We start from the raw sequence: 27021 nt of genomic DNA on the forward strand, positions 1-27021 counted from the left end.
TGGGGAGGGCCAGAAGAGCTGAGGGTCTCGTCTCGTTGTCTGAGGCGCCCCAGAACTGAAATTCAAGAAGATTCACCTTGTCCTGTTTCCTTGGGCGTCCCTCAACTGAGGGAGATGAAGGTCCAGAACCTGGAACCTAGAGCTTCCTTTCTTTGTGCCCCACAGCAGCTTTGCTCTGTAGCTGTTTTTATTACCCCTGGTCGACAGGGAAGGAAATCTGAGGCAGAGAGAGTGCAGTGACCTGCTTGGAAATCACATAGCAGAGGAGATGGCGGAACCCGGACCAGAGCCTAAGCCTTCTAACTACCGGCCTGAACTTGCCTCCTGTCCTGGGGGTGACTGAATGGGTCACTGTCCCAGGCGCACTGCCACTTCTCAGCTAGGAACCAGGCATCTCTGGCAGGCACCGCCAGAGTCTCTTCCCCCGCAACTGGGAAAAAGGAGGATCCTGTGAAGAAGGAGGCAACAGGGGACCAGGGGGCGGGGACGGTGGGGGAGCTGGAGTCTAGGCCCCGCCCTCTCTGGGCTTTCCGGCTCCTCTTCTGATTGGCGGGTCTGTGCAGCGAGCGTCTCCATTGGCCCTCTTGCAGCCGTTGGGATTTGAACTCCACGTTTGTGGCTTTGCCCGCCGGGCTACGGTCTCCGAGGCGGGTTTTTGCCTCCGCCTGACTGGCATTGGCTGGTTTCTCTGCCCGCCGGTGTGCTGCCTCGCTGATTGGTGCGTATTGTCCCCACGGTGGCTTTCCCTTAATTTCAGCTCCACAACCCGAGTTGGAGGAACGGCGGGTGAAGTTCTCCCGTAAGGTGTGGTGGTCAGGGGGAGCGGGGAAGGAGAGGCCGGGAAAATTGGGTACTGGCCAGTATGACGCGGGTTTTAGCCTGGGAGGTCTAGCAGTCCTTGTGGTACGTCGTGGTAGAAACAGTCTCGCAGATCCGCAAGGGAATTGGGGCAAATCGCTTAACCTTTCTTAGCCTCAATTTCCTCATCTGCAGATTGAGCTGTATTATTATGCATTCCATGAGACTGGCGTTTGGAGGATTAGATCAGATACGACACATTCTTATAGCCTAACAGAACGTGGCACGGAGTAAACAATTAATAGTTAATGCTCTTCCGTTCTAGAGCCAGGAAGTCCATTATCCCATCCTGGGCCACTGTTCTGGGTTCAAATGACACATTCTCCCTATACTTAAGAAGCTTTGCCCGTTAAAACAGAATTAATAATGCTACCTTAACGCATCGATATGCCACTTTACAATTATTTAAACACTTTCATACCCCTTGACTCATTTCATCCTCAGGGCAACTTTGTAATCAGAGATCAGTAACCTTGTTTTACAGATGAGGCACAGGGAACTAAGTGACATGACCAACTTGTATCAGAGTCACAACTGGAATTAGTTTCTAGCCCAGGGTTTATCTCACACCCTCTAAGATAATGTTATTAGCTTGATGTAAGACTGAAAAGCATTATATATTGGAGGAAAGGAATAATAGAACCAGACAAAAAGACAACCCTTAGATGTAGACCCTGACTTACTTACTGTTCGGCTTCCAGCCCTGTGAGCCTGTGGAGAAAGATGTCTCCCCGGCCGTATGAGTTCCATCTGCCCTTATCTCCAGAAGAATTGTTGAAAAGTGGAGGGGTGAATCAGTATGTCGTGCAAGAGGTGCTGTCCATCAGACATCTCCCATCGCACCTTAGAGGTAAGACTCCCCTAGCTGCCACTGTGCCTGGCACTTCAGAACAGCCTTCCCACGTGGAGTTACATCTTCTGTCTGTTCTGTTACACCACTGAGCTCCATGAGAGCAAGGATCGTGTCTTTCCTGCCCTTGCTGTTTTCTCCCTAGTGTTGCATTGCATGAAGAATATATTCATTGATCGCCTTCTCTAGATTACTTAGTAAACACTCTTGGTGTATATGTTACTCTTTGGGGAAAATTTTATTTTAGGTCTTTACTTCTTACCGTAGGCCAAAATGAAGTCCTGGTGGTTTTAAGAGTTGTGGGAGAAGATAGCTTTCTCAGAATGTCTGGGACTTGACCTGTTTCAGGTAATACTTTTTTAGAGTCTAGAGCTTGTTTCCAAGAGTTGCAATAATGGGAAAAAGTGTATTATATACATAGAGTTGCAACACTGTATCATATATATACAGTGCTGTTGAAACCTATAGATATTGAAGAACAATTCAGGCATTATCAAGATGACCCCATTCATAATGTCACTGTACTTATTGGAAGTGTCTTGTATCAGTTAGGTTGCTTTGGAGAGTTACAGAGTAGAGATTAAAAGACTATGGAGTTGGGCTGCCCAGATTTGAATCCTGGCTCCAACACTCTGACCTCACACAGTTACTTATTCTCTCTGTGCCTTGGTTTCCTCATCTGTAAAGATAGGGGTAATAACCTACTTTATTATCTCCTAAAACAAGTAGGGTTGATTAATTATCAAGCAGTGTGATGATATAACTCCAGCTTGTCTCCTCTTGGCCTTCCCCTATTGTTGCCAGATGACAGCTCCTTGTTCTGATGCACAGAGGTAGAAAAAGGGATTTTCTTCCTTGTGCTTTTTCTTCTTGTTTTAAAACTATCAGAAGCTTCCCAACAGACTTAGCCAGGATTGGATCATGTGCCTATTTCCCTAAATAATTACTAGTAAGGGAAATGGAATTGCCCAGATTGGATATATTGATCAAGATTGTTACCTAGAAGCATGCCTAAACCTGAACATATCACCATTTGGTAAGCAAGGAAGAGGGCAAGGAGTGGAGGGTGACTGATGGGTGACCAACTGACAGTGTCCACAGACTGTTCTTTCCCTACTGCGTGGATCTGTGCAGCATCAATGGCACGACCTGTACCCTACAGCAAACTGTTCTTCAGTTATCATTATGAATTACTCTTTTAAATGGATGATCACACTCTTTAAGAGTCCTTTTCGTAACAATTGCATTGCTTTTGGTATTTAGAACCCTACATACAAGCTCTACTATAAATATACAAGATCAGATTGTTTAATGTGTTCAGGTACTTGCTGAAGAGATTCTATGTGCCAGGCACTCTTCTAGGCACTGAGGATACAAGAGTAAATAAAACAGATAAGATGACAAAGTTCTTTCTCTCAAGGCTTTCAACAAGTAATAAATAAATATGGAGCGTGTCAGATAGATTTAAGTGCCAAGGAGAAAAATAAAGCAAGATGAAAAAATCATAGTGTGCCTGGATATGCCTGGCATTTTATGTTGGATAATCAGAAGGCTTGCTGATGGTGACATTTGAGCAGAGACCTTGAAAGTGAGGAAGTAGACTCTGCAGGTTCTCAAGGAAGGGCATTCCAAGCAGACAGAAGAGCCAGTGCTGGGGCTCTGAGGAGGGCAAATGTCAATGTGGGAGGAGTGGAGCAAGCTAGGAGAAAAGAGGCCAGTTGTGAAGTGGTGCAGAGTACTCCAGAGTCTTGCTCCTCAGAGTGTGGTCTTCAGACCAGCAGTATTAGTATTATGATTTAGGAGCCTATGAGAAATGCAGGATGAAGACTCATCCCCAAACTACTGAATCAGAAAATCCACTTTTTAAGAACATCCCCAAGGCACTCAGATGTGTTTAAGTTGGAGAAGCACTGATCTAGGAAGTTGTAGGTCATGGTAAAGACTTTAGCTTCAGAGAGGGTGTGCTTGAACGCCATTGGGTTTTGAGTGCAGGAGTGACATGGTCTGACATTTTAAAAGTATCACTATCTACTGTGTTGAGCCGAGACTGTAAGGGGCAAGGGAAGAAGCAGGGGACTAATTAAGAGGTTAATGAACTGATGCCAGGTCACTTGCCTGGGTAATAGCAGTGGAGATGATTAAGTTAGGTTCTGAGTAAATTTTGAAAGTAGAGCCATCAGGATTGTTGATGGATTGGATTGGATTTACAGAGTTAGAGAAAGAAGAATCTGGGATGATTACAAGGCTTTTTGACTTCAGCAACTAGAAAAGTGGGTTGTCATTTACTGAGGTGGGGTTGAGTGAGAGGAGCAGATTTAGACTGTGGGTTATGTGATTGTGGAGTTCAGGGGGAGGTGCCAGCTAATGACACACATTTGGGATTTAGTCTTCAGCACATAGAAGATGTTTAAATGAGATTGGAGAGAGTATAGATGAAGAAGAAAAGCAATGTGAAGACATAAGACCTAAAATAGTTCAACATTTAGAAGCTGGGAAGGTGAGAAAGAACCAGTAGAAGAAACTAAGGACCAGTCACTGAGACAGAAAGTGAACAAAGGGGCTAAATGGAAGCTAAATTAAGAGAACATTTCAAAAAAGAGAGCTCAGCTGCACATTTAATTGCAGAACTTAGCGACGTGGCAATTGCTAGTAACCTTAATGAACACTGTCTCGGAGTGGTGGGGTCAGACGCCTGATTGGAATAGGTTTATGAGACAATGGAAGGAGAGGGGTTAGAGATGGTGAGTTTAGATAACTCTTCCTGGTTGCTTTGCTTTAAGGAGTAGCAGATAAATGGGGTGGTAGCTAGAGGGGGAAGTAGAGTCAAGGGAGGACTTTTTTTTTTTTATAAAATGGACAACATTACATGTGTATATGCTGAATGGGAATAATCAGAGAGAGGGGAAATCTGGTGATGCTGGAGGAACAGGGAACAACTGTTGGAGCAGTATCCTTTAGGGGGTAAGAGAGCATGTGATCTGGCACTTGGGGGGTGGGGAGATGGTTTTATTAGAGCATGGACAGTTCATCCTCAGTAGCAAAAGATCAGGCAGAGTATATGGGGGCAGGTGCAGGTAATGCCATTACATACAGAGTTTGAGCAGTTAGAGGTTCTTTTCTTTCTGATTCTGTTTTCTCAGTAAGATAGAAAGTGAAGCCTTTAACTGAGGGTGAGTTGGGGAAGAAAGGTCTTGATGTTATGAGGCAAGAAAAGGTGTGAGATAACTGCCCAGAAGAAAACAAATAGGCCTGGAAACTCGTAATAGGCTTACTAAGAAATACTGAGGGTGCACTTGAGGTCGTAAGTTTAAGGGGAGAATAGTCGGCATGGTTGTGTGTTTTTTCAAGCCACTTTTATTTGTGTGGTTACGTGAATGCAGTGAGCAGTCAGTTGGATTTAATCCAGATTTACTGGGGGAGTAAATGTGTTACTAATTAGTGGGAAAAATTAGAAACATAATGTCAACAATAGGGGAATAGTAAGTTAAGTTACATTCAATGGAATGTTATGCACCGTTAAAAAACTATCACAAAGGTTTTTAGTATCTTTATTGTAATATTAAGTTTTAAAAAGTGTAACAGGGAGGTGAACATGTGATATGACCTTAGCAATAGAAATAGTATGCGAAGAAAATAAACTGGAAAAAATTAGCCAAATGTTAACAGTGCTTGTTTCTTTCTCATTTTCACTTTTCTGTATTTTCTAGATTACACAAGGAGGTTTGTAAAAGTGGGAAATAGACTGCACATGCTCAGTTACATTGTGTGCTAAGTATTGTCCTGACTGCTTCACATAGATCATCTCACTTAATCTTTATGAAAAATTCTAAAAAGCCCTGTGGGGTATGATCTGTTATTATTCCCAGTTTACCGAAGGGGAAACTTGTGACTTGGTAAGCTGAGTAGCTTAGCCTAGTAAATCTTCAAGCCAAATGTAACCTAAACAGTGTGATTAGACTAGATCAGTTGGTAATGCTTCAGAGAAGTAAAGAAGGATGTGAACGGACAGAATCGCTGGATGCAATAAAAAATAGGTAATGGGTGATCTTTGAGAGAATAGCTGTTGGATTGGGAAATCTCAGAAACTAGGCTTCAGGGAGTTGAGAAAGATTAGACAAAATTTTAAAGGGATATGGGAACAAAGTCAAATGAAAGGCATTGAGTGTTTTTGTTTTGTTTTAAAAGGAGAGGGGCCTAAGTATGTTGGCAGGAAAAGAGCATTCCCTGGAAAGGATAAAACCAGAGGTGGAAGAGAGGAGATAAGTCTTTGGGGGCAGTGAGACGGGTTAGCTTTAGAAGAGAAAATCTTTTCACTTGAGACTGAGGCAAAGAATGGGAAGATGGTGGCAGAATGATTTGTTGGTGGGGAGGTGCGATTGCATGAGGGAGCCCATGCTTTGGGTCTCATTCTTTCTGGTAAAGTAGAAAGCAGTCATCTACTAAAGGAAGAGCGGCAAAGGGTAAGGAAAAGTATAAAGAAAGGGCAGAACAGGAACTGGAGGAATAAAATAGCTTGCTAAACATCACAAAGAACCAGGTTGTAGCTGAGCAACATGACACTATAACACGATGAGTCAGGTCAGTGCCAGTGGTGATAACGGAGTATGAGGTTCTAGCTTTACTTTGCAGGCAAACCAGCTCAGTCTTGCAGAAAAGAAGAATTTGGTGGAATTCTTTCCCTCTGCACCCACAGAAAGAGCAGGTGTACAACTTGGTTCAAAAATTACCTGACTTCATGCTGCCTTGCTACTCTTGCATTCTTCTAAGGCATAATTAGACATGACTCCCCTTTATACTGAAATTTTTGTCTAGAAGCAGTACCATCAGGATGAAAAGAGCACTGAGTTTGAGAATCAAAAAATGCTGGGTTTTCAAAATGTAATACAAGTACAGACGTCCCCCTACTAGATGGTTCAACTTAATGATTTTTCAGCTTTACAGATGGTGCTAAAGTGATACGCATTCGGTAGAAACCATATGTGGAGTGTTGAATTTTGATCTCTTCCTGGGCTTGCGACGTGCAGCAGGTGCTCTCGTGGTGCTGGGCGGCGGCAGCGAGCACAGCCCCCAGGCAGCCACACGACCACGAGGGCAAACACCTGACACACTCAGCGTCTGTGCCCAGACAGCCGTTCTGGTTTTCACTTTCAGTGCAGGCTTCAATAAATTACGAGAAATATTCAACACTTTATTATGAAATAGGCTTTGTGTTCGAGGATTTTGCCCAACTGTAGGCTAATGAGCATGTTTAAGGTAGGTGAGGCTAAACTATGATGTTCGGTAGGTTAGGTGTATTAAATGCATTTTTGACTCACAGTGTTTACAGCGAGTTTTTTGAGACATAACCCCATGGTAAATCAAGGAAGATCTGTGGTAACAAATTAACCCAAGTGTATTACAAATGTCTGGCATAATCACACTAAATAAGAAAATAACTAACCTAAATAACTATGCAACACAGTATTTTGAATGTATACTGTATACAAAGAACTTTACACAATTAGCAAATGGTAGTTAGTAAGTTTATTTTTTGTTTTGTTTTTGGGATTTTTTGGGGGGTAAGTAATTAGGTTTATTTATTTATTTAAATGGAGATTCTGGGGATTGAATCCAGGACCTTGTGCATGTTAAACAGGCACTCTACCGCTGAGCTGTATACCCTTCCCTCTAGTAAATTTGTTTTTAAAGGGGTGTTAGTTAGCAATTCTGAAACTGCCTTATGTGTGTACTAGGATTAAGCAAATATATATATGAACTTATATTTTTAATATATACACAGATAAAAACAGTTATGGGGTGTGTGTGTGTGTGTGTGTGTGTGCCTACGTATATGTATATCCTGCTTTTCCCTCCTGACAGGGTCTAAAACCTCCAACGGCAGTGATATTAACTAGTCCCTGGAACTTGGTTTCTACATACCATTCTCCCATAAAAGAAACTATGACCCCATTGAGAATGGTTGATTCCAGGACTGAGCCAGGCAAGGTACAAGATGAGCCTGGAACATCTTGTGGTCCAAGAAAGTAAGAGAGCAAAAGTGAGGGGAGCATGTCAGAGACACAGGCCAAGTTGAAGGTGCTCCCAGTGGTCAAGTGTAGGACAATCTGAGCAACAAAATAAGCACTAATAGGAATAGATTAAAACACAGAATAAGAGAAACTTTCTTGAATCCATTCTGATATAAACAAATAATTGAACAGATAAATGAAAGGAAAGTGACAGCTCATTTTTATAGGGCATTCCCATTAGAAAGTGTGGAAGGAATGATGGAGTTAGAAAAATCACCTTTAGTAAACTCCACAGTAGTAATTGTGGCAGGTAGGAATCATCCATAGATGCCTAGTGGCTGGAACGTGGTGAGAAACAGGATATTTACATAGTTTCAAAGTATCTCCCCACGAGATACTTAGTAGTTGCAAAGGGGAAGATAGTAACTTTGCAGTGGAGACACCTGGCCAGCACTACCAATTGATCAAAGTTAAGGTGGCCAGTAATAAGACATTGACATTGTGTACTTCTTGGTATGATGCGTCAGAAGAGCCCAACCTCCATTCCTCGGTGATCTAACCGAAAGTATATGACCTCAGTCTAATCAGGAGAGGATATCAGACAAACCTGAAGGAGGGAGACTGCACAGAGTAAACTGGCAAGGACACTTCAAGGGTCAAGATCATGAAAGACAAAGACTAGAACAGACCAGGGAGGTATGACAAGTAAGTGCATCGTGGTGTCTTAGATTGGCTCCCGGACTGGAGAAAGGGCATACATAGAATAGCGGGCAAAATTCACATAAGGCCTGTAGATTGGTTAATAGCATTGAATCCACGTTCATTTCTTGGTTGAGAATAGATCCTTGTACTGTGGTTATATAAGACGTTAACATTATCTGGGTGAATAGTACAGGAACTCTGTTTTTGCCACTTTTGTAATTTCAAAATTAAAAGAAAAAAAAAGATCCTGAGTTTGTGTTCACTACTAAGTTGGACAAGTCACATAGCTACTCTGACATTTAATTTCTTTTCCCATAGAATAGGCATAACACTGTCTGCTTTATCTAGCTCAGAGATGTGGTAAAACGCCAGTAAGGCTTTAATTGTAGAACAGGACAAAGTTGTAAGGTGCGATTATAATTGGTTACACTGAAATGAACTGTCTCCTTTTGTGATTCTACCAGTAAAACCAATTAATTCGATTTTGTGTCATGAATAGAATTTACTGAAAAGGCCACTCTCCTCTGTGTTGATTAATTTCTTTCATCTTTTATAGCATTTCAGGCTGCCTTTCGAGCTCAGGGGCCACTGGCAGTGCTGGAGCATTTTGATACCATCTACAGCATTCTACAGTAAGTGAAGTGCCCCTCTGGTACTTAAAAAAGGACTGGTGACTATTTGCCTTAACTTTGCATGTTAGTCCTGAAGCTCCGAATTGTAGCTCACTGATAAATGGTTCTGGGTGCTGATATTTCTACTAATGAGTGTTTACCCCAACTTGCCACCGTATTTATTCAGTTGAGCAGTTTCACATGTATTTTTAAGCATTAGGTTCCCAGGTTCAGTCTGATCTGTTAGGATGGGCTCTACGGGTTCCTGTCTCACCCCCGCACTTTCTTTCCCTCATAGTCACTTTCGAAGTATAGACCCTGGCCTCAAGGAAGATACTCTGGAATTCCTGATAAAAGGTGTTTATGGGTCCGGGGGTAGGGGATGGGAGGTGTTTCTGTTTGCTTGTTTATTGTTCCCTACATTTTATCAGCCAGATGATGATATCAAGGCTGTGGTGATTCAGTTGGTTTGGCTAAGCCTGGGGACCTCTGACCTATTAAGGTCTGTAATCTTGGTGGGCAATACAGAGTTATGTGTGTTCACTGTAAGGGCAGACCAACAATAAATTCTTCCTACCCTCCAACTGCCTCTTCAATAAAGGCAGTTTCTTCTGGTTGCCAGAGAAGCTGGGGTAACTGGAGTGGGAGAGTAGGGATAGGGCACGTTCAGGATGTCAGGGTCAGGGGTCCCAAAGGGCTTAGTTTGTGTTGTGGCCACTGAGAGATGAAACACAGATCTTTGGTAATCTGATGGCTGGAAGTGCTGGGTATTTTGAAGTTGGGGTGTACGAGGAAAGTGAATGAAACTGACCCCAGATTCTGCCTCTCGAAGTGGTATCCCGCCACTCCCAGGAACTTCCCACTGTCTTGGATGATGCAGCTGTGAGCGCATCAGACAGAAGCGCCCACCTAAATGCCCTCAAGATGAACTGCTATGCCCTGGTGCGCCTCTTGGAATCCTTTGAGACCATGACCAGCCAGACTAGTCTCATGGACCTGGACCTTAATGGGAAGGTAATTTGGAGTTCCTGGCTCATTTAATATAGGGTCTGGGGAGATACAGGAATTGGTGGGAAGAAGGGAATTCAATGATTCTGAGAGTCCTTTCTGTCCTTGTGTAAGGTTTATGAGGAGGCACTCAGCAGTAGCACAATATACCCTCTACTGACTAGCAGCTTTTATATTTTGGAATCTATAATGCTTCTGTCTTACCTTGTCTTGACACTGGATAGTTTGAGCACTCAGACTAGTAGATTGTGACCCTCTTTGCATGCTTATTTTTCTCCCAAATGTATCCTTTTTTAGGGTAGGAAAGCCCGGACCAAGGCAGCCCATGGCTTTGACTGGGAAGAAGAGAGGCAACCGATTCTTCAGCTTTTAACACAGCTCCTCCACTTGGACATCCGTCACCTGTGGAACCACTCAATAATTGAAGAGGAGTTTGTCAGGTGAGTAGTTATGATTGCTACCGGTGATACCCAGCTGTGAGGAATGCGGGTTCTGTTGCTAGATATGCTTTTTGAATACATTGTTTCATGGCTAAGTTCTGTCTATGATGCATAGAAATATGCCCGTGACATTGAGTTATTAGGAAGCAGGTAAAGGAGGTTAGAAACTTATGTGAATTTCTCACCTTTAATGCCCATTTATTCATTTATGAAACAGTATTTACTGAGAATCTCCTAGGTGCATGGCTGGTATTATTATAGACACTGAAAACCAGCATTTCTGCCCTCATATATTTTATATTACAGAGCAGAAAACAGTTTTTTAAATAAGTAAACTGTATGTTTTATGGTTTATTACTGTGGAGAAAAGTAGTGGTGAGGATGGGAAGTTTGATGCGAGAGGGTTGTGATTTTAAATCAGCCATTCTAGCAAGATCTCTTCAAGATGGTGACATTTGAGCAAAGCCCCAGAGACATTTGAGAGCCCTGAGGATATCTGGAGGAAGAGCAAGGGCAAGGAAAGGAAACAGCAAGTACAAAGGAGGGCAGGTGTCCAGCACATACAAGTAATAGTACTGAGGCCAGGGCTGACAGCTGAGCCAGGGAGGGGTTGGCTGTGAGGCAGGGGGCAGTGAGGAGCCGACTGCAAGTCCTTGTAGGCATCACGGTGACTTTAGCGTTTTCTCAAAGTGAGATGGGGTCACTCGGGGTTCCGAGCAGGGCAGTGAGGTGGTCTGACTTTCCTTTAACAGAGTCATCCTGGCTATTGTGTTGAAACAGACTATGGAGAGAAGGGGAGAAAGCAGGGGACCAGTTAGGAGGCTGTTGTGGTGACTTGGATGAGAGATGACAGTAGCTTAGACCCAAGAGGACAGTGGAGACAGGGAGAAGTGGATGCAATCTGTACTTTTTCTCCTTAAGGCAGAACCTATAGGATGAGCTGACAGATAGATGTGTGTGGGGTTTAAGGCAGGGTGCGGTTGAGGATGACTCGCCCAGGGTTTTGTCCAAGCATTTGGAAGAGTAGAGTTGCCAGTAACTGAAATGTGGGGGAGGCTGTGGGGGATGTCTGGGGAGACAGTTGAAGTTCTGCTTTGGACATAGAAAGTTGGAGGTGTCTGTTAGACGTCCAGGTAACGTCAGATTCAGGTGTGGAACGTGTACAAAGCTGAAGTACAGGAGAGAGGTCTGAGCTAGAGGTGCACATTTGGGAATAGAATGTGTTTATGTAAGTTGTATTTGTAACCATGAGACTGAATGAGACTAGTAACTCTGTAAGCATAGCTGGAAGAGAGCAGAAGTGCAGGGACTGTACCCTGGGGCACTCCAGCATCAGGAGGGTGAGATGAGGGTGCCAAACTAGCTGAAGAAACTGCGAAGGGAATCGGGCCTCCTGAAAGCATGTTTCAGGGAGAAAGGGGTGGACCAGCTGTGTCAGATGCAGCTGAAGGTGGGGAGGGTACAGCTCAATAGTAGAGTGTGTGCTTAGCATGGACAAGGTTCTGGATTCAATCCCTAGTCCCTCCACTGAAATAAATAAACTAATTAATCCCTCCCCCCAAAAAAAACAGGTGCAGGTGAAAGGTCAATTAAAGTGAGGAAGTCAGTTGGCCATTTAACAATGAGAAGTCATCAGTGATTTTGTCCTATCTTTTATCATATATTCAGGTTTGTGTAGGCGTCATAACTGGTTGAAAGTTGGTCATCTGGAAGGTCGGGGTGCCTCTCTGGGGGGTCAGAAAAGCAAAGCAAAGCAACTCGATGCAGGAGGCAACAGAATAAAGAAAACCGGGGCCACAGAGATAGAATGAATGAGCCAAGCCCCAGTACAGTTGATTTCATCATCTGAACTCCTCCTTTCTCAGTTTGGTTACTGGCTGCTGCTACCGCCTCCTGGAGAACCCCACCATTAGTCACCAGAAGAACCGCCCCACGCGGGAAGCCATAACCCGCCTGCTCGGAGTCGCCTTGACACGTTATAACCATATGCTGAGTAAGTTAGCCCTCCCCTGAGCCCCGCCTTGCTCATTTCGCCCATGATTTCTCACACTTCCTGCTTCCACAGGTGCCACTGTGAAGATCATCCAGATGCTGCAGCACTTTGAACACCTGGCATCTGTCCTGGTGGCAGCTGTGAGTCTGTGGGCAACTGACTATGGAGTGAAGAGCATAGTAGGAGAGATTGTGAGGTGACTCTTTCTTCTCTAAGCGTCTCATTCTCGCTTCCCTCGGGGAGACGACAAAGAAAGATTGGAAATACATTCCCTGTGTAACACTGGATCCCTTCAGATGTTAGCTACCAGCTGTACCTTCCTTTCCTGGGAACTGAGTCATTAAGTTAGATTGCCATGGCTGTTTTTTCCCCTGTGTAGAGAGATTGGCCAGAAGTGTCCCCAGGAGCTGAGTCGGGACCCTTCAGGGGCTAAGGGCTTTGCCGCCTTCCTGACAGAACTAGCAGAACGCATCCCGGCCATCCTGATGTCCAGCATGTGCATTTTGCTTGATCATCTGGATGGAGAGGTAGGTGGTCCCCTGGGGATCTTGGCTTTTTCTAGGGATTTTAAGTCTGTTACTGAAAGGCTATTTCTTAACAAGAGGGTAGCTTCCACGTGAAGTCAAGTTGTGTAGGCTGATCACTCTGGCAATTCCTTCCTGCAGAGAAGCAGATGAACTTTACTGAATTGAATAAAGAGCCATATGTTAACCCTGTTTCAATATCACCCTGGTTTTATCCAGGTCTGGTAGGGGAGACGGCAGTTCTACAGCTTAAGTCGAGTAAGAGTGACTTAGCTGTGATTGCATCCTGTCCGAAGCCTCTTGCTGCCGCCCGGGTCTCAGACCCACCCATGTCATCTCTCTCAGTTCTCATCCCTCAGTGTTAACTTGGCTGCTTCCCAGACTGATGCAGGCACTCCTCGGTGAATGTCAAGGACAAAGACAGTCCACTCTTTCATCTATTGCACTTTAACTCATTATGCAAGACCCCGCTCTCTGGCTCCTGGCCTGGCAAAAACTCCAAACCCTGTGTCACATCAGATTCCATAATGGATTTGGTTGGCACCAGGGCTGATTTCTGCTTCTTTGTGTCTCATTCTCTGTCAGTAAGATGTGGGGAGGGGAATGTGAGGGAAAGGTGGCGTTTAGTAGTAAGGATCAAAGGCTCAGATGACAGGCATGGTAATTAGAGCTTTTCAAATGTGTGTTGGTGGATAGATGTGATTTCATATTTGCTGCCACCATGGTTACCTGGGTGAGCTTGTGGGGGAAAATTGTACTGGGCTCTTGTTTATTTTGTCCCTGCATTCTCCTCTGAGCTGACAAGGCCCTTCTGGGATTCAGTTTTCTCCAGTGACCTCGGGGTGAATACCTGCTAGGCAGTTGACCAGAAAAAGTCTGACATAAGGAAAGCAAGCTTAACTTTGCCTAAAGGCCTTACCCTTTCTTTGTGCCTGGACAAGCACAAGGGTTTAGGGAAAGGATAGTTAGTATTGGGGTACAGAGGCCAGTACCAACCTCACTTCCCTCTCAGAATTACATGATGCGGAACGCTGTGCTGTCGGCCATGGCAGAGATGGTGCTGCAGGTTCTGAATGGAGATCAGCTGGAGGTGGTGGCCAGAGACACCCGAGACCAGTTCTTGGACACCTTGCACGCCCATGGCCATGACGTCAACTCCTTTGTGCGGAGCCGTGTTTTGCAACTCTTCACCCGAATCGTCCAGCAGAAGGTGAGCGGCCTTTGGCATGATAAAAGTACATGGTACCCCTCTGTGTACAGGCCGAAGAAAAGAGGGTCAAAGATACCTGTCTCAAAGAGTGTAGAATTCAGGATTTTACTACCAGTAATAGAAGTCTTCCTCTATCAAGGACAGGGGTGCCTGACTCCGTTAAAGGACAATACTGCATCTTAACCACAACAAAGAGTACCCCCGAACTGCTCCTATCCCTAGGAAAGTTTCTTTAGAGTGAGTGGGAGCTCGTGCACAATGTACGTCACGACCATCTGGAGCAGAATGGAAGATGTGGGGTGTGATCACATCCTCTTCCTGCCCCACATAGGCTCTGCCCCTGACGCGTTTCCAGGCAGTGGTGGCCTTAGCAGTGGGGCGCCTGGCAGACAAGTCAGTGCTGGTATGTAGAAATGCCATCCAGCTGCTGGCCAGTTTTCTCGCCAATAATCCCTTTTCCTGCAAGGTAAGTAGGCTTGGTCCACCCAAAAGAGAAGGAATTAAGGGAAACAGATACGAAATTCTGTGACTCAGTGACTTTGATATTCATTTTACCTCTGTAGCTTAGTGATACTGACCTGGCTGGACCACTGCAGAAGGAAACCCAGAAACTGCATGAGATGAGGACCCAGAGGCGAGCTGCAGCTGCCTGTGAGTAGTTACCGCCCGAGACCTCACCCAGACATCCTCTCCCTGCAGCCGGACACTCAGTGCAGGGGTCTAAGTGAGCCTGTCTCATTCAGCCGCGGTGCTGGACCCAGGGGAGGAGTGGGAAGCCATGCTGCCGGAGGTGAGGGCTGCCCTGCAGCAGCTGCTGACGCTTCCCCAGGAAGCAGAGGAGATCCCTGAGGAAATTGCCGAGTTGGAGACCGCCGGAGATGTGGAAGGACGCATCCGTCGGTTGCTCGCCAAAGCGAGTTACAAGTAGGTGACAGGATGGGATGTTTTCTGGTGGCCTGTTAGGGTTAGAATTCGCCTTTGAGAGACAATTTCTTTAAAATGAACTGCCACCAGGTGATGCTGCCACCAGGTGATGGTAGGTGTTCTCCTTGCAGTAAGAGTCTGAACACCAGGTTTATGCCAGAGGCAAAGTCTGCAATCAAGCATGCCTTTCTACTGTTGCAAATGTTTAAGGAAACTACTAAAACAGCTAAATGCAAATAGTGTTATAATTAAATATGACCAAAATCCTGCTTTATTTGAAGGAGACGTATAAGTATGATTCTAGTTCTATAAAGTAAGTTGCTTAAACTTTCTGGGCCTCAGTTTCATTACCCTTTTTTTTTTTTTTAAGTTGATTAGATCATATGATCTCATGATCTCTAGCAGCTTTCTAATTCCAAAATCTGTAAGCTGATAAATAATGACAGAGTTGCTCAATCATACCTTCATCTTTCAGTCAACCTAGTACGGATCCTAATCTTAGGGAAAAGCGTTTTGTGACTAGAACTTGAGAGCAGCTTGGTGACAAAAGTCTGCTTGCGTTAAACCTCAGCCACGAGTTGTTTGCTTTCCTTCCTGCCTGACCGGGTGGCTCACAGACGGCTGAGGAGAAGGCATGCAGCCGGCTCTCCCATTCCCCGCGGCTCTCTGCTGTCTCGCTTTGCTTCCCTGAAGCATAAGGGAGACTGGTTTTCTGACCGTTCTGCCTCCAGGCATGCTAGTGACCAGTTAGAGAAAGGCTGCTGCTTCTGTTAACGGTATCTCCTCCTCCTCCAGCCTCCTCAGCCGTCGGCGCTGGGTGAGGTTCTTAGTAGTGGAGATTTTTGACTTCCAATTACAAATTTAAACCTATGTTAAACCTTTTTAAAATAACTTTTGAAACAGTTTAATAGCAGCGGTTTTTTGTTGTTGATGTTTGTTGAGCAGGAATCTACTTTTTTGAAATTAAACAATACGTTCACATGGTACAAAATTTAAAATTACAACAAGGACATGCCATGAAAAGTCCCTTCCAAACCGACTTGCCGGCCCCTTAGTTCACTTCCCACAGGGACCAATGTTAGTCATTATGAAGCCTCCTTCCGGAGGTAGTGCATACATACACAGTCAAACGTATTTTCATTTTTCTTTCTTTTTACACAAGTAACAGGGAATTCTCTACCCACTGACTCACCACCTTGCTTTTTTACTTAACTGTGTGTCTTGGTGGTTTTTAATATCTGTGCATAAATAGCTGCCTCATTTGCTATGGCTCCATCGAATCCTATAATATGGACATGCTATAAATTAACCCATTATCGAAAGTTTATTTTTCCTAAACTGTCTCACAGCAAAGTTTTTTTAAGCAGACGTTTAGCATAGGTTTGTGGTTTTTTAAATTTAAAAAGCCTTCCTTGAGTTTTTTGAAGCCTGTGGTAAGTCTTGTTCAGAGATAGGGAGATGCTTCGAGCTCCCTCTCTTTGTAGGTGCCCCTCAACTTTGTAAGCGTGAGAAGTGTCCCTTTTCTTTGGGGCAGCAGGTCTGGGTTCTTGATGGAATCATGAGGTGGGCTCCCTGACAGAAGGCTGTAGTGACACTCTTATGGGTGCCGACTTGTGACAGGCTGTTCTTTCAGGCAGGCCATCATTCTCACTCAAGAAGCCGTGGGCCACTTCCAGGAGTCTGAACCCTTCTGTCACATGGACCCAGAGGAGTCAGAGGAGACCAGGTTCCTGAATCTCTTAGGAACTATCTTCAAAGGTAAATTCCTTTTCTTTCTTCAGTCAACAAACAAGATGTTCCAACTAGTATTTATGGACCATTTACTTTATGTCAGACGCTGGCCTGGCTAACAGAACCTGGTGCTGAAAGAGGCCAGAGAGAGCTGGCTGTGCTTGTGCCCTGGCATGGAGGCAGCCCACAGGCCCAGGGCTGATAGTCACGGGGTATGAAAGGGTGTTTCCAAACGAGAGGAGGAGGAATCTTTTTGAGAAATGGACCAAGACATTTTGGAATAAATTCTAAATTTATACCTTCCTATCATAGAAACAAATATCCAGGGGTGTTTGGAGCTGTTGGATATCCCCATATACCTTTGAACAAAAACCATCCTGCGGTTCTCTAACTCCTAGGCCCAGTAGCTTCCACACAGGGGGTGAATCCCCAGGAGACTGCGGGGAACTTGGGCCCAGGAGAGACTGACCGTAAAGACAAGCCCAGTGTGTCAGAGCCTGAGAGACGCAGGGAAGACGATGAGCTGGTGAAGCAAGAGATGCTGGTGCAGTATCTGCAGGACGCCTACAGCTTCTCTCTGAAGATCACAGAGGCCATCGGCATCATCAGCAAGATGATGTATGAACACACAACGACAGGTGTGCCTCTCCGCGCTGGGAGGACCAGTCTTGTCCGTGTTTTATTGATACTTGTCTGCTCCTTTGAAAGGCAGGGAGTCTTTATCTCCATCTGCTTTGTGTAGCCCCAGGGAGCGTGTGCCGTTTACCACGGGTACTATTTCACAGTCAGGCATTTAGGGGACACAGCACCCACAGGGGGATGAGGAAGGCCTCCACGTGCACATTGCTACGTCAGGAAGGTTCTTATCCTGAAGTACTTGGGAAAGTTTTGCCAAGCAGATGGGTGACACTTGTGTCTGTCCTCTCAGTGGTACAGGAGGTGATTGAATTCTTTGTGATGGTGTTCCAATTTGGGGTACCCCAGGCCCTGCTTGGGGTGCGCCGCATGCTGCCTCTCATCTGGTCAAAGGAGCCTGGTGTCCGGGAAGCGGTGCTGAACGCCTACCGCCAACTCTACCTCAAACCGAAGGGGGACTCTGCCAGGTGAGCGCTAACCCTTCTGAAGCCAGCTTCTCCCGGGATGTGTCTCGTCTCCTGAAGGGCGGGGGCAGCATCCTTAGAAGGGAGTCCCAAATCCAGAGGCAGTAGGTCTGTAATGGGGCTCCCGATAAAACCCATCCTAAGCACTTATTTGGTGGTTTGTTGTTTACTAAAGTGTAGTTGATGTGCAGTGTTGTGTAAGTTACAGGTGTACAACACTGTGATTCACAGTGTTAAAGGTTTTACTCCATGTATAGTTACCATAAGACATTGGCTGTGTTCCCCATGTTGTACAGCAGAGCCTCACAGTAGTAGCAGCTTATACACGATATTTGTATTTCTTCATCCACTGCCCTGATCGCCCTTTCCCCATTCCCTCTTGCCTACTGGCACCGCTAGTTTATTCTCTGTTTGTCTGTGAATCTAAAGCAGTTGTTTACTATTTGACCCTGTGGTGGGATCGCCCTAATGACCTGTGAGCCAGGCTCAGCTTCTCAGCCTTGTAATGACCCTGATCCCTGCTCTTCCCACAGAGCCAAGGCCCAGGCTTTGATTCAGAATCTCTCTCTGCTGCTAGTGGATGCCTCAGTTGGGACCATTCAGTGTCTTGAGGAAATTGTAAGTCTCCTCCCCTCCACTTACTCATTCAGCAAGCATTAGTGAGTAATTACTGTGTGTTCAGCAATTTACTCAGCCCCAAAAAGAAGTATAAGATTATTTGCTTTCAAGTCTAGTTGGCAGCCAAAAAACAAAAGATTTCTAGAACAATGCAGCAGACAGATTGCTAGGTGCCAGAGTAAATGGCACAGGTCGTGGTTATAGCGGCAATTGTGGTGTAATAATCATGACAGAGCGTGCCAGGCACTGTTCTCAGCACTTTGCTCATATTAACTGGTTTAATCTTCATGACAGCCTTATGAGCTCGTACTGTTATCTGCATTTTACAATGAGAAATCTGAAGCACAGAGAGGTTACAGAACTTAGCTAATTATAGCTAGTTAGTGGCAAAGTTTGAGATTCAAACTCAGGCTTAAAAGTTTCAGAAAACATACTTTGACCGTGTCTGTCATCCTGGAGTGGGGAACAGAGCAGCATGAGGTGGAATAGTTGAGGAAAAAGCTTCCTGAATGTAGCAGGACTTAATTTGGGTCTTGATGAGCAAGATTAGAGACTAAGAAAGGAAGGGAAAACATTTCAGTCAGAAAGCCAAGAGAGAGCTCTGCCTATGCTGTTGGATGACCATTTTGTTCTGGCTCAAAACTGTTATCTGGAAAAGATGGTAAAGCTGGAAATGTGGGGTGGAACTAAATCGGGAAGGTCCCTGGATGACTTGAACCTTGTCAGCCAGCAACCCCAGCGTTTTAGTTTGGCAGATGTGCTTGGAAGCATTCAGATTATGGGACAAAAGGCAGAAGTGGTGCCAACCACTAGTGCCCACTGGGAGGTGCACCACCGCCGGCCACGTTTTCTCCTCCCTGCAGAAAAGGAGGACCTGGTGGTGGCACCTGGCCTGCTATCTCATAGGGTAGCTGCTGGCCAGCAGCCCAAACAGCAGGTGAAGGAGAGCTGTTTCTAAGCGGCTAGCAGTGCCAGGCGTGATGAAACTGATGTCCGGGGAGACCGTAGCATACGGGGTGGTTGGAGCAGAGGCTGTGGTAGGTGTGCGGTGACGAGGGGCTAGACTTTGGGGTGGGAGGAGAGTCTACAGAACCGCACTTAATGGAAGATGGTTTTAAAAGGAAGACTGGGTAGGTCTAAGTGCTGCTTCACAATTAGGTGGCAGTGAAGTCTGACGCGTACGTGGCTGAGAGTGATGGTGTCTGTTGGCAAAACAAAAGGCAAAGGATGATGGCCTCCATTTCAGACGTGTGGCATTTGTGGTGACGGCAAGGAGACCCACTAGAAATCTCCAGAGTGGAGTCCAAACTGTAGGTCCACACAAACTCAACAAGGGCATCTGCGATATGTCATTTATATATGATACTGTAAGAAGTGGGATTTTGAAGGCATGAAGGTAGAAGAGTGGTGGAGACGGAAGCACCTCCCCAAAGCCCTGCTTTGCGTCGTGAGCCTCCTCCTTCCTCTCCTGTTCTAAGCATCGCCTTTACCCACCTCAGGTTCTCCGTGTTCTCTCCAGAGAAGGTGGGCCAAGCCTCAGGGGAATTGTTCTTTTTTGGCCTGAACAGTTTTTCTTTTCTCTGCAGCTCTGTGAGTTTGTGCAGAAGGATGAATTGAAACCAGCAGTGACCCAGCTGCTGTGGGAGCGGGCAACTGAGAAGGTCCCCTGCTCGCCTCTGGAGCGCTGTTCCTCTGTCATGCTTCTTGGGATGATGGCACGGTGAGGCTCGGAGCCAGACAGGCAGTGGGATGAGAGGAAGGGAAGATTCCCTTCAGTAATAGCAGTCAGGCCCAGCTGAGCTCTGCACATGCGTCAGCCATCTAAATGGAGAATAAAACAGTGACAGGACCAGCCCAACCGCCCGGCAGAAATAGCGGGGTCATTAGAGCCGAGGGATGCCGAGGGGCCAGCCCTGGGTCAAAGCCTCTGTGGAGCTCCAGGGCCCTGTGTCGGGTGCTGGCTCCTGCCCTCCTTGGCATTGTCCCCCACACAGAGTCAGGTCTGTGAGTGGCTTTAACTCTTTGGCTTCCTCTCCCTAGAGGAAAACCAGAAATTGTGGGAAGCAACTTAGACACACTGGTGAGCATAGGGCTGGATGAGAAGTCTCCACAGGACTACAGGCTGGCCCAACAGGTGTGCCACGCCATCGCCAACATCTCTGACAGGAGGAAGGTATGTGAGGTGGTTACGTCCAAACCAAGGAGAGCGGGGTCCTCCCATCCACCCTCACACACACCTATGTTGTCTTCCCTGCTCTCAACAGCCTTCTCTGGGCAAACGTCACCCTCCCTTCCGGCTGCCTCAGGAACACCACTTGTTTGAGCGCCTGCAGGAGGTGGTCATAAAAGGTGAGCTACTGGGAGGGGCTCGGGCAGAATAGGGTCCTTTGTCGGCAGTGGGCAACTTCTCCCTTCTCCTGTGCAGGCTTTGTCCACCCAGACCCACTCTGGGTCCCATTCAAAGAGGCCGCAGTGACTCTCACTTACCAGCTGGCAGAGGGCCCCGAGGCGATCTGTGCCCGGATGTTGCAGGGCTGTGCGAAGCAGGCCCTGGAGAAGCTGGGGGAAGAAAGTGCCACCCAGGAGGCCCTGAGTAAGTGGGCAAGGGGGTCAGTGGGCCCGTGGGCAGCAGCCAGCTTCTGCTGCTGTCCCTGCTGGCCAGAAGCCACTGCCACCACCACTTCCTACAGTGACCCCTGACCCCCTCAGCCTGCCTTGTCCCCTTTTTGTCACCCGTGCTGGGCTAGTCACTGCCACCATCCCTCCACTGCCATCTCTGCTTCTTTACCAGGCTTTATAGCACATGAGCAGGGGACCATCAGTACAAACAGGGCACCGGGTCCTATGAGGCTTGATTGTCTTTTTCTCCCTGCCTTCCCTCCCTGCTCCTGCAGAGGACACCCCCATGCTCCCCACTTTCCTGTTGATGAACCTGCTGTCCCTGGCCGGGGACGTGGCCCTGCAGCAGCTGGTGCACTTGGAGCAGGCGGTGAGCGGAGAGCTCTGTCGGCGACGAGTTCTTCGGGAGGAGCAGGAGCAGAAGACGAAAGAGCCAAAGGAGAAGGTGAATGGTGCGCCTGGGCGCTGAGGCCCGTGTCCCAAGCATTTCCCAGGTTTGCTTCCTGCCCCCAGATGGTTCACATTTGCCTCTGGGGATCCCTGCTTCTCTTCTGTTGAATGAGCTGGAAACTGCCTCCTTGCTGCTACTGCTCTGGGAAAGATTAGTGAGAGCAAAGATGGATCACCCAGGAAGCAAAGTTTTAGGTAAATCAGAGCGCTGAGTTAGGGACCTCGGCATAAAATACAGGTTCTGCCCAAGGCAGTCTTTGTTAGAACAAGCACATCCCTGCCTTTCCCGGCAGCCTCGGGGGCTGGGCCTGGCACCTGCTGGGACCTTGTGTTCTCTCCACTAGAGGCAGTGATGTCTGGCAGGCGAATAAGACAGAGTCCTGCAGCAGTGGGATAAAGTCTGACCTTCTCTGTGACCTTGAACCGTTGTCTGGCAGGCTCTATTTACTGTACACTGGAAGTTATATACTTCTGTGAGGATGCACTAAGAAGAGATGTAGGATGCTCTGGCAACTTAAAAAACAAGCAGAGGGGACCTAGTTCTTTTCCTGTTTGATTCAAGAGTCCTTCCTCTTTAGATGAGTATGAGAAGTCTGTGAATGGTTTTGCAGAATTTGCCTTTCCCCGGATCCATTCATGGGAAATGAAAGGTAAGCTGGAATCAAAACTGTCTGCTCACCCATGACCCCTGGCTGCTTTCCCATCAGCATACAAGCTCCGAGGCCACCATGGAGGAGGAGATGGGGCTGGTCGGAGCTACCGCTGATGACACGGAGGCAGAACTGATCCGCAGCATCTGTGAGCTGGAGCTGCTGGACGGTGAGAAGCAGTGCTGAGGGACCGCCTCCCCCGCTGACATAGCCTGTCCCAAACCTTGAGTTGTTTTTCCACCAGGCAAACAAACACTGGCTGCCTTTGTTCCACTTCTGCTCAAAGTCTGCAACAACCCTGGTCTCTATAGCAACCCGGAGCTCTCCGCAGCTGCCTCACTGGCCCTGGGCAAGTTCTGTATGATCAGGTGGGCCCTGGGGTTGGGATGGCCTTCTCAGAGGGCATGGGGGATGGGATGGTTTCCCTCATGATCCTCTCTTTGCCCCTAGTGCCACTTTCTGTGACTCCCAGCTTCGTCTTCTGTTCACCGTGCTAGAAAAGTCCTCACTCCCCATTGTTCGATCTAACCTCATGATTGCTACTGGGGATCTGGCCATCCGATTCCCCAACCTGGTGGACCCCTGGACACCACATCTGTATGCTCGGTAAGAGATCCCTCACGACGCCTTAGCAGCCCCTGAAGCTCTGGGAGGCAGTGGTGAAGTCAGCATGCGAATCACCAGAACTGTGTTCCCCAGACCTTACCATTCCTTGAACCTTTGCTTCACACGTGACCTGTGCAGGCCCTGGCTAAGTGTGGCCCCAGAGGGATGGACGCCTCTTGTCTAAAGCCTTGGTTACAGCCTTGGCCTCTTGCCGCAAACCTAGCTTCCAACTCTAGACAGCTTTCTAACTGTTTCTTAAATTGCACATTAAGAAGAGCTCATAGATTCGTGCTGAGGGCCTCCCTGCCAGTATCAGGGTGTAGCCCGTGGTCTTAGTCCCAGTGACTTGAGATTTCACTCCTAGCCTCCGGGACCCCGCTCAGCAAGTGCGGAAAACAGCGGGGCTGGTGATGACCCACCTGATCCTCAAGGACATGGTGAAGGTGAAGGGGCAGGTGAGCGAGATGGCCGTGCTGCTCATCGACCCCGCCCCTCAGATCGCTGCCCTGGCCAAGAATTTCTTCAATGAGCTTTCGCACAAGGTGAGAGTCAGGGAGGCAGCTCCAGGCATGCTGCGGAGGGAACGTGCAGGTCTCCTGCCTCTGACGAGAGTCTCTCTCTTACAGGGCAACGCAATCTATAACCTCCTTCCAGATGTCATCAGCCGCCTGTCAGACCCCGAGGGTGGGGTGGAGGAAGCGCCCTTCCGCACCATCATGAAGTAGAGCTCTGGGGCTCAGGGCACGTTTTCTAGTCCCGCAGGCTTAGGGATCAGACCTGTGTGTGCATCCTGGCTCTGCTGCTCTTTAGCTGTGTGGGCTTCGGCAGTAACCACCTCTTTGTGCCTGTTCCTTCTGCGTAAAATGAGGCCATAAATACTTGCACCTTATTAGTTCTCGAGAAGTTCAACAGAAGCTCCTAACACGCTGGGCAGCCCGTGGTAGTGCTCACTAGATGGTGGCTGCTTTTGTTACAGATTCCCACTCGCAGTGCAAATTCCTCAGGTGGGGGCGGGGGGACCTTCTCGGAGGTGGGGGAGAGGGCGGGAGGGACGTGCCAGGGCCCAGGCCACGGCGCGGAGTCTTCTACTGAGGCAAGAGGAAGACAGGCAGCCGGTGCAGGGGAGAGTCCACGGCTGGCGTCGGGGCGGGTTGGGAGCTGCCCTTGGGAGACGGCCCATCTGCATCTCCCTTCCTGCAGGCAGCTGCTCTCCTACGTCACCAAGGACAAGCAGACAGAGAGCCTGGTGGAGAAGCTGTGCCAGCGCTTCCGCACGGCCCGGTAAGCTGCCTTCCTGGAGGGCTCTTTGTGCTGAGAGGTAAAGGGTGCCCGGAGCAGCCCGGGGCTGTGGGAGACTGATGAGGGAGGCTGGGCCCTTCCCTCCTGCCCCCGCTGCTCCTCAGGATGCCTTCCCGTCTGCAGGACTGAGCGGCAGTACCGGGACCTGGCCTACTGCGTGTCTCAGCTGCCCCTCACCGAGCGAGGCCTCCGCAAGATGCTGGACAACTTTGACTGCTTCGGAGATAAACTATTGGACGAGTCCATCTTCAGTGCCTTTTTGTCAGTCGTGGGCAGGTTGAGGCGCGGAGCCAAGCCTGAGGGCAAGGTGAACAGTGCCTGCTACATTCCAGCCTCAGTTCGTGCCTGGGTGGTGTTCTGAGTGCCGAGGCTCCCGGTGCCTGACTCATCCCCAGATGATTGCAACCAAGTAACCAGGGTGACATGAGACCAGGCCTCTGTCTCCAATTCTTGATTCTTTGTTTCTTTTTCTCTTTTTTCCGTAGACTTTATTAAGGGCAGTTGCACGTTTAAAGCAAAATTGAATAGAAAGTATAGAGATCTCTGGGCTGACCCTGCCCCCAGGCAGACATGGTCTCCGCAGTTCCCCTCGTCTGGGCCAGAGCACCCAGGCCAGAGCGGGCGTTTGTTACCGGCAGTGAACCAGCCCTGACACATCACTGTTGCCCCTGGTTCCCTGGGGGTTCCCTCCAGATGGTGCGTGCACTGTGTTTAGACAAACGTATCCTGACCTGTGTCCACCGCCGTGTCCTTCAGAGGAGTCTCCATGCCCCAAGGAGCCTCTGCTCCCCTATTCACCCCAGGGCCCACACTCATCCTTCTACTGTCACCACAGCTTTGCCGTTCGCAGAATGTCATATCGTGGGAGTCACACAGCGTGTACCCTTCTCAGCTGGGTTCTTTCACTTAGTGATGAGCATTTAAGGTTCCTCCATGTCTTTTCATGGCCTTGTTTCTTTTTAATCACAGAAATAACTGTATTTCCAGGCCTGCTTTTAATCTCTTTTTCCCACCAGGCTATAATAGATGAATTTGAGCAGAAGCTTCGAGCCTGTCACACCAGAGGTTTGGATGCAATGGAGGAACTTGAGATTGGCCCTGGGTGTAGCCAGAGAGCCCCATCAGCCAAGAAACAACCCACTGGTATGTGAGGCAGGCCCTCCTCTCCTCTCAGAGTAGGGGTTCTTTTATTTACTTTATTATCTTTTTTTTTTTTTCTGGACTCATGCCTCTGCCTTTTCTAGTTTCCAAACAAAGGCATCTGGCTTCTGCAGCCTCAGACAATGACTTCGTCACACCTGAGCCCCGCCGTATGACCCGTCGGCATCCAAACACCCAGCAGCAAGTTTCGAAAAAGAAACTCAGAATTGTCTTCTCAAGCGATGAATCCAGCGATGAAGGTACGGTGCTCCCTCGCAGACTTGGTCCAGAATGAGCACAGCTTGCGAGGAGGCTGGCTTTGCGGGGTGTGCCTCTGTGTAGATGTGTCCCTTCTCCTCCCCGCCCCCTACCCCTCACCCATTTTCCTTCTTGTGCCGTGAGGTCTGAAACTGTTCCATTTATTCTCCAAGATCTATTTTTCACCATCTTTGTAACTCAGCTTTTCCTTATCCCCCCAATTCTTTGAATAGAACTGTCAGCAGAGATGACAGAAGATGAGACACCCAAGAAAGCCACGCCCATCCGCCGAGCATCTGCCCACAGGCACAGGTCCTAGGGCGGCCTTGCCTGTCCCCATCCCTGCTGTGCAGGTGTCTTGTGGGGTGACCTTGAACACCACCCGCTTGTAGAATACTTGTTTGCCCGTCTGCTTGTTTTTTATAACACGTAAGTGATCTTTGTAATGTAAGGCATTGCTCTTAAACGCCTCATGGAACCAAGTGGAGCCGCTTTCACTGGAATATACGTTTGCCAGTCTCCTTGTTTTCTAATGAATAAATGTTTTTATTTACTTTTAGAGGTTTTTCCTAAGCTGTCTTTGTTTCATCTTTCATGTTATCCCAGAGGCAGGCAGCAGGTTGTCAGTCCAGAAGAAGATGAGCCCAGGAGTCTAGGGCCTGACCCGGCATCTGAGCTTCAGGCCCCCTCAGTGCCTCGTCGTTGCCTCCACCTCCCCTGCACACGCAGCAGGATTGCTCCGAGGTGGAGAATTAGGCAGCAGCTAGACTTCAGAGAGGACCTTCTCAATCTGGGGCGATTTTGCCCTCCAGGGGACATTCAATAATGTCTGGAGACTTGTCACAGCCTAGCAGGAAGGGGTGCTCCCAGCAGCTAGTGGGTAGAGGCCAGGGATGTTGCTCAGTATCCTGATGCACAGGACCCTCCCACCACAAAGAATGATCTGGCCCAGAATGCTGGTTAGTGGTGCTGAGGCTGAGAAACCCTCCCTTCTGCCACAGGCTGGTTTCTTCTGTCCTGCCCCCACCCCAACTTGTACCCCTAACCTCACCTCTGAAGACAGGTGCCCGACCTGGCCAGGCTGCTGTCAGTTCAAGTCATGATCCCCTGCAGCTCTAGACAGTGTCTCTCCAGCCTGTCTACCAGGGGTGCTTCACCGTGTTACAGGGTCTGCAGGAGTCAGCCCCTCAGGCGCAGGCCCTGTCCACCCACCCCTGCTCCCCAAGTCTCTCTGCTGAGTCACCTGAACAGGAGGCAGCGAGGCTGCTGTCATGACAACACTGGTGTCTTTGCTGTCATGACAACAGCAGACTGGGCCAGTCACGCTCCCTGGGCACTGAGCTTCCTCCTTTCAGCAGAGGACAGTAATGAGAAATGACAAGCATGAGGCAAAGGGGAACATGCCTTGGGTAGCACAGGAGG

The 27021-nt window shown here is 47.9% G+C and overlaps 1 protein-coding gene and 1 non-coding gene across 3 annotated transcripts; both read left to right on the forward strand.

Annotated features, from left to right (window-relative positions):
• Positions 1 to 26158, forward strand: NCAPD2 (non-SMC condensin I complex subunit D2). Of its 2 annotated transcripts, none has more exons than XM_010957734.3 (32): positions 1 to 804; positions 1560 to 1708; positions 8975 to 9050; positions 9328 to 9386; positions 9862 to 10043; positions 10335 to 10477; positions 12343 to 12470; positions 12543 to 12666; positions 12850 to 12997; positions 14007 to 14204; positions 14536 to 14670; positions 14768 to 14855; positions 14948 to 15128; positions 16762 to 16886; positions 17258 to 17497; positions 17788 to 17962; positions 18493 to 18577; positions 20164 to 20297; positions 20618 to 20750; positions 20842 to 20926; positions 21003 to 21170; positions 21472 to 21641; positions 22354 to 22465; positions 22541 to 22664; positions 22747 to 22902; positions 23267 to 23444; positions 23529 to 23623; positions 24103 to 24183; positions 24325 to 24508; positions 25218 to 25344; positions 25446 to 25601; positions 25833 to 26158. In XM_010957734.3, exons 2-32 carry the CDS (start codon positions 1582 to 1584, stop codon positions 25916 to 25918), a joined length of 4203 nt encoding a protein of 1400 aa, XP_010956036.2. In that variant the 5' UTR covers positions 1 to 804; positions 1560 to 1581; the 3' UTR covers positions 25919 to 26158. The 2 variants fall into 2 exon arrangements, with proteins under 2 accessions (XP_010956036.2, XP_010956034.2); XM_010957732.3 differs by having other exon boundaries at positions 1 to 718.
• Positions 9460 to 9785, forward strand: LOC123617607 (small nucleolar RNA U85). Its single transcript, XR_006725779.1, has one exon. It is a non-coding gene; the product is annotated as a small nucleolar RNA U85 (small nucleolar RNA).
• Positions 26159 to 27021: the final 863 nt, after the last annotated feature.

The sequence above is a fragment of the Camelus bactrianus genome, chromosome 34, assembly GCF_048773025.1.
Source record: "Camelus bactrianus isolate YW-2024 breed Bactrian camel chromosome 34, ASM4877302v1, whole genome shotgun sequence".
Classification (NCBI taxonomy): domain Eukaryota; kingdom Metazoa; phylum Chordata; class Mammalia; order Artiodactyla; family Camelidae; genus Camelus; species Camelus bactrianus.

What these genes read in the sequence shown, in the direction of transcription:
- NCAPD2 (XM_010957734.3), top strand. Translation starts at nt 1,582, where the DNA reads ATGTCTCCCCGGCCGTATGAGTTCCATCTGCCCTTATCTCCAGAAGAA. An exon ending in ACCATCTACAGCATTCTACA is followed by an intron (nt 9,051 to 9,327) that starts GTAAGTGAAGTG and finishes TTTCCCTCATAG; the next exon opens with TCACTTTCGAAGTATAGACC. An exon ending in TCAATGAGCTTTCGCACAAG is followed by an intron (nt 23,445 to 23,528) that starts GTGAGAGTCAGG and finishes TCTCTCTTACAG; the next exon opens with GGCAACGCAATCTATAACCT.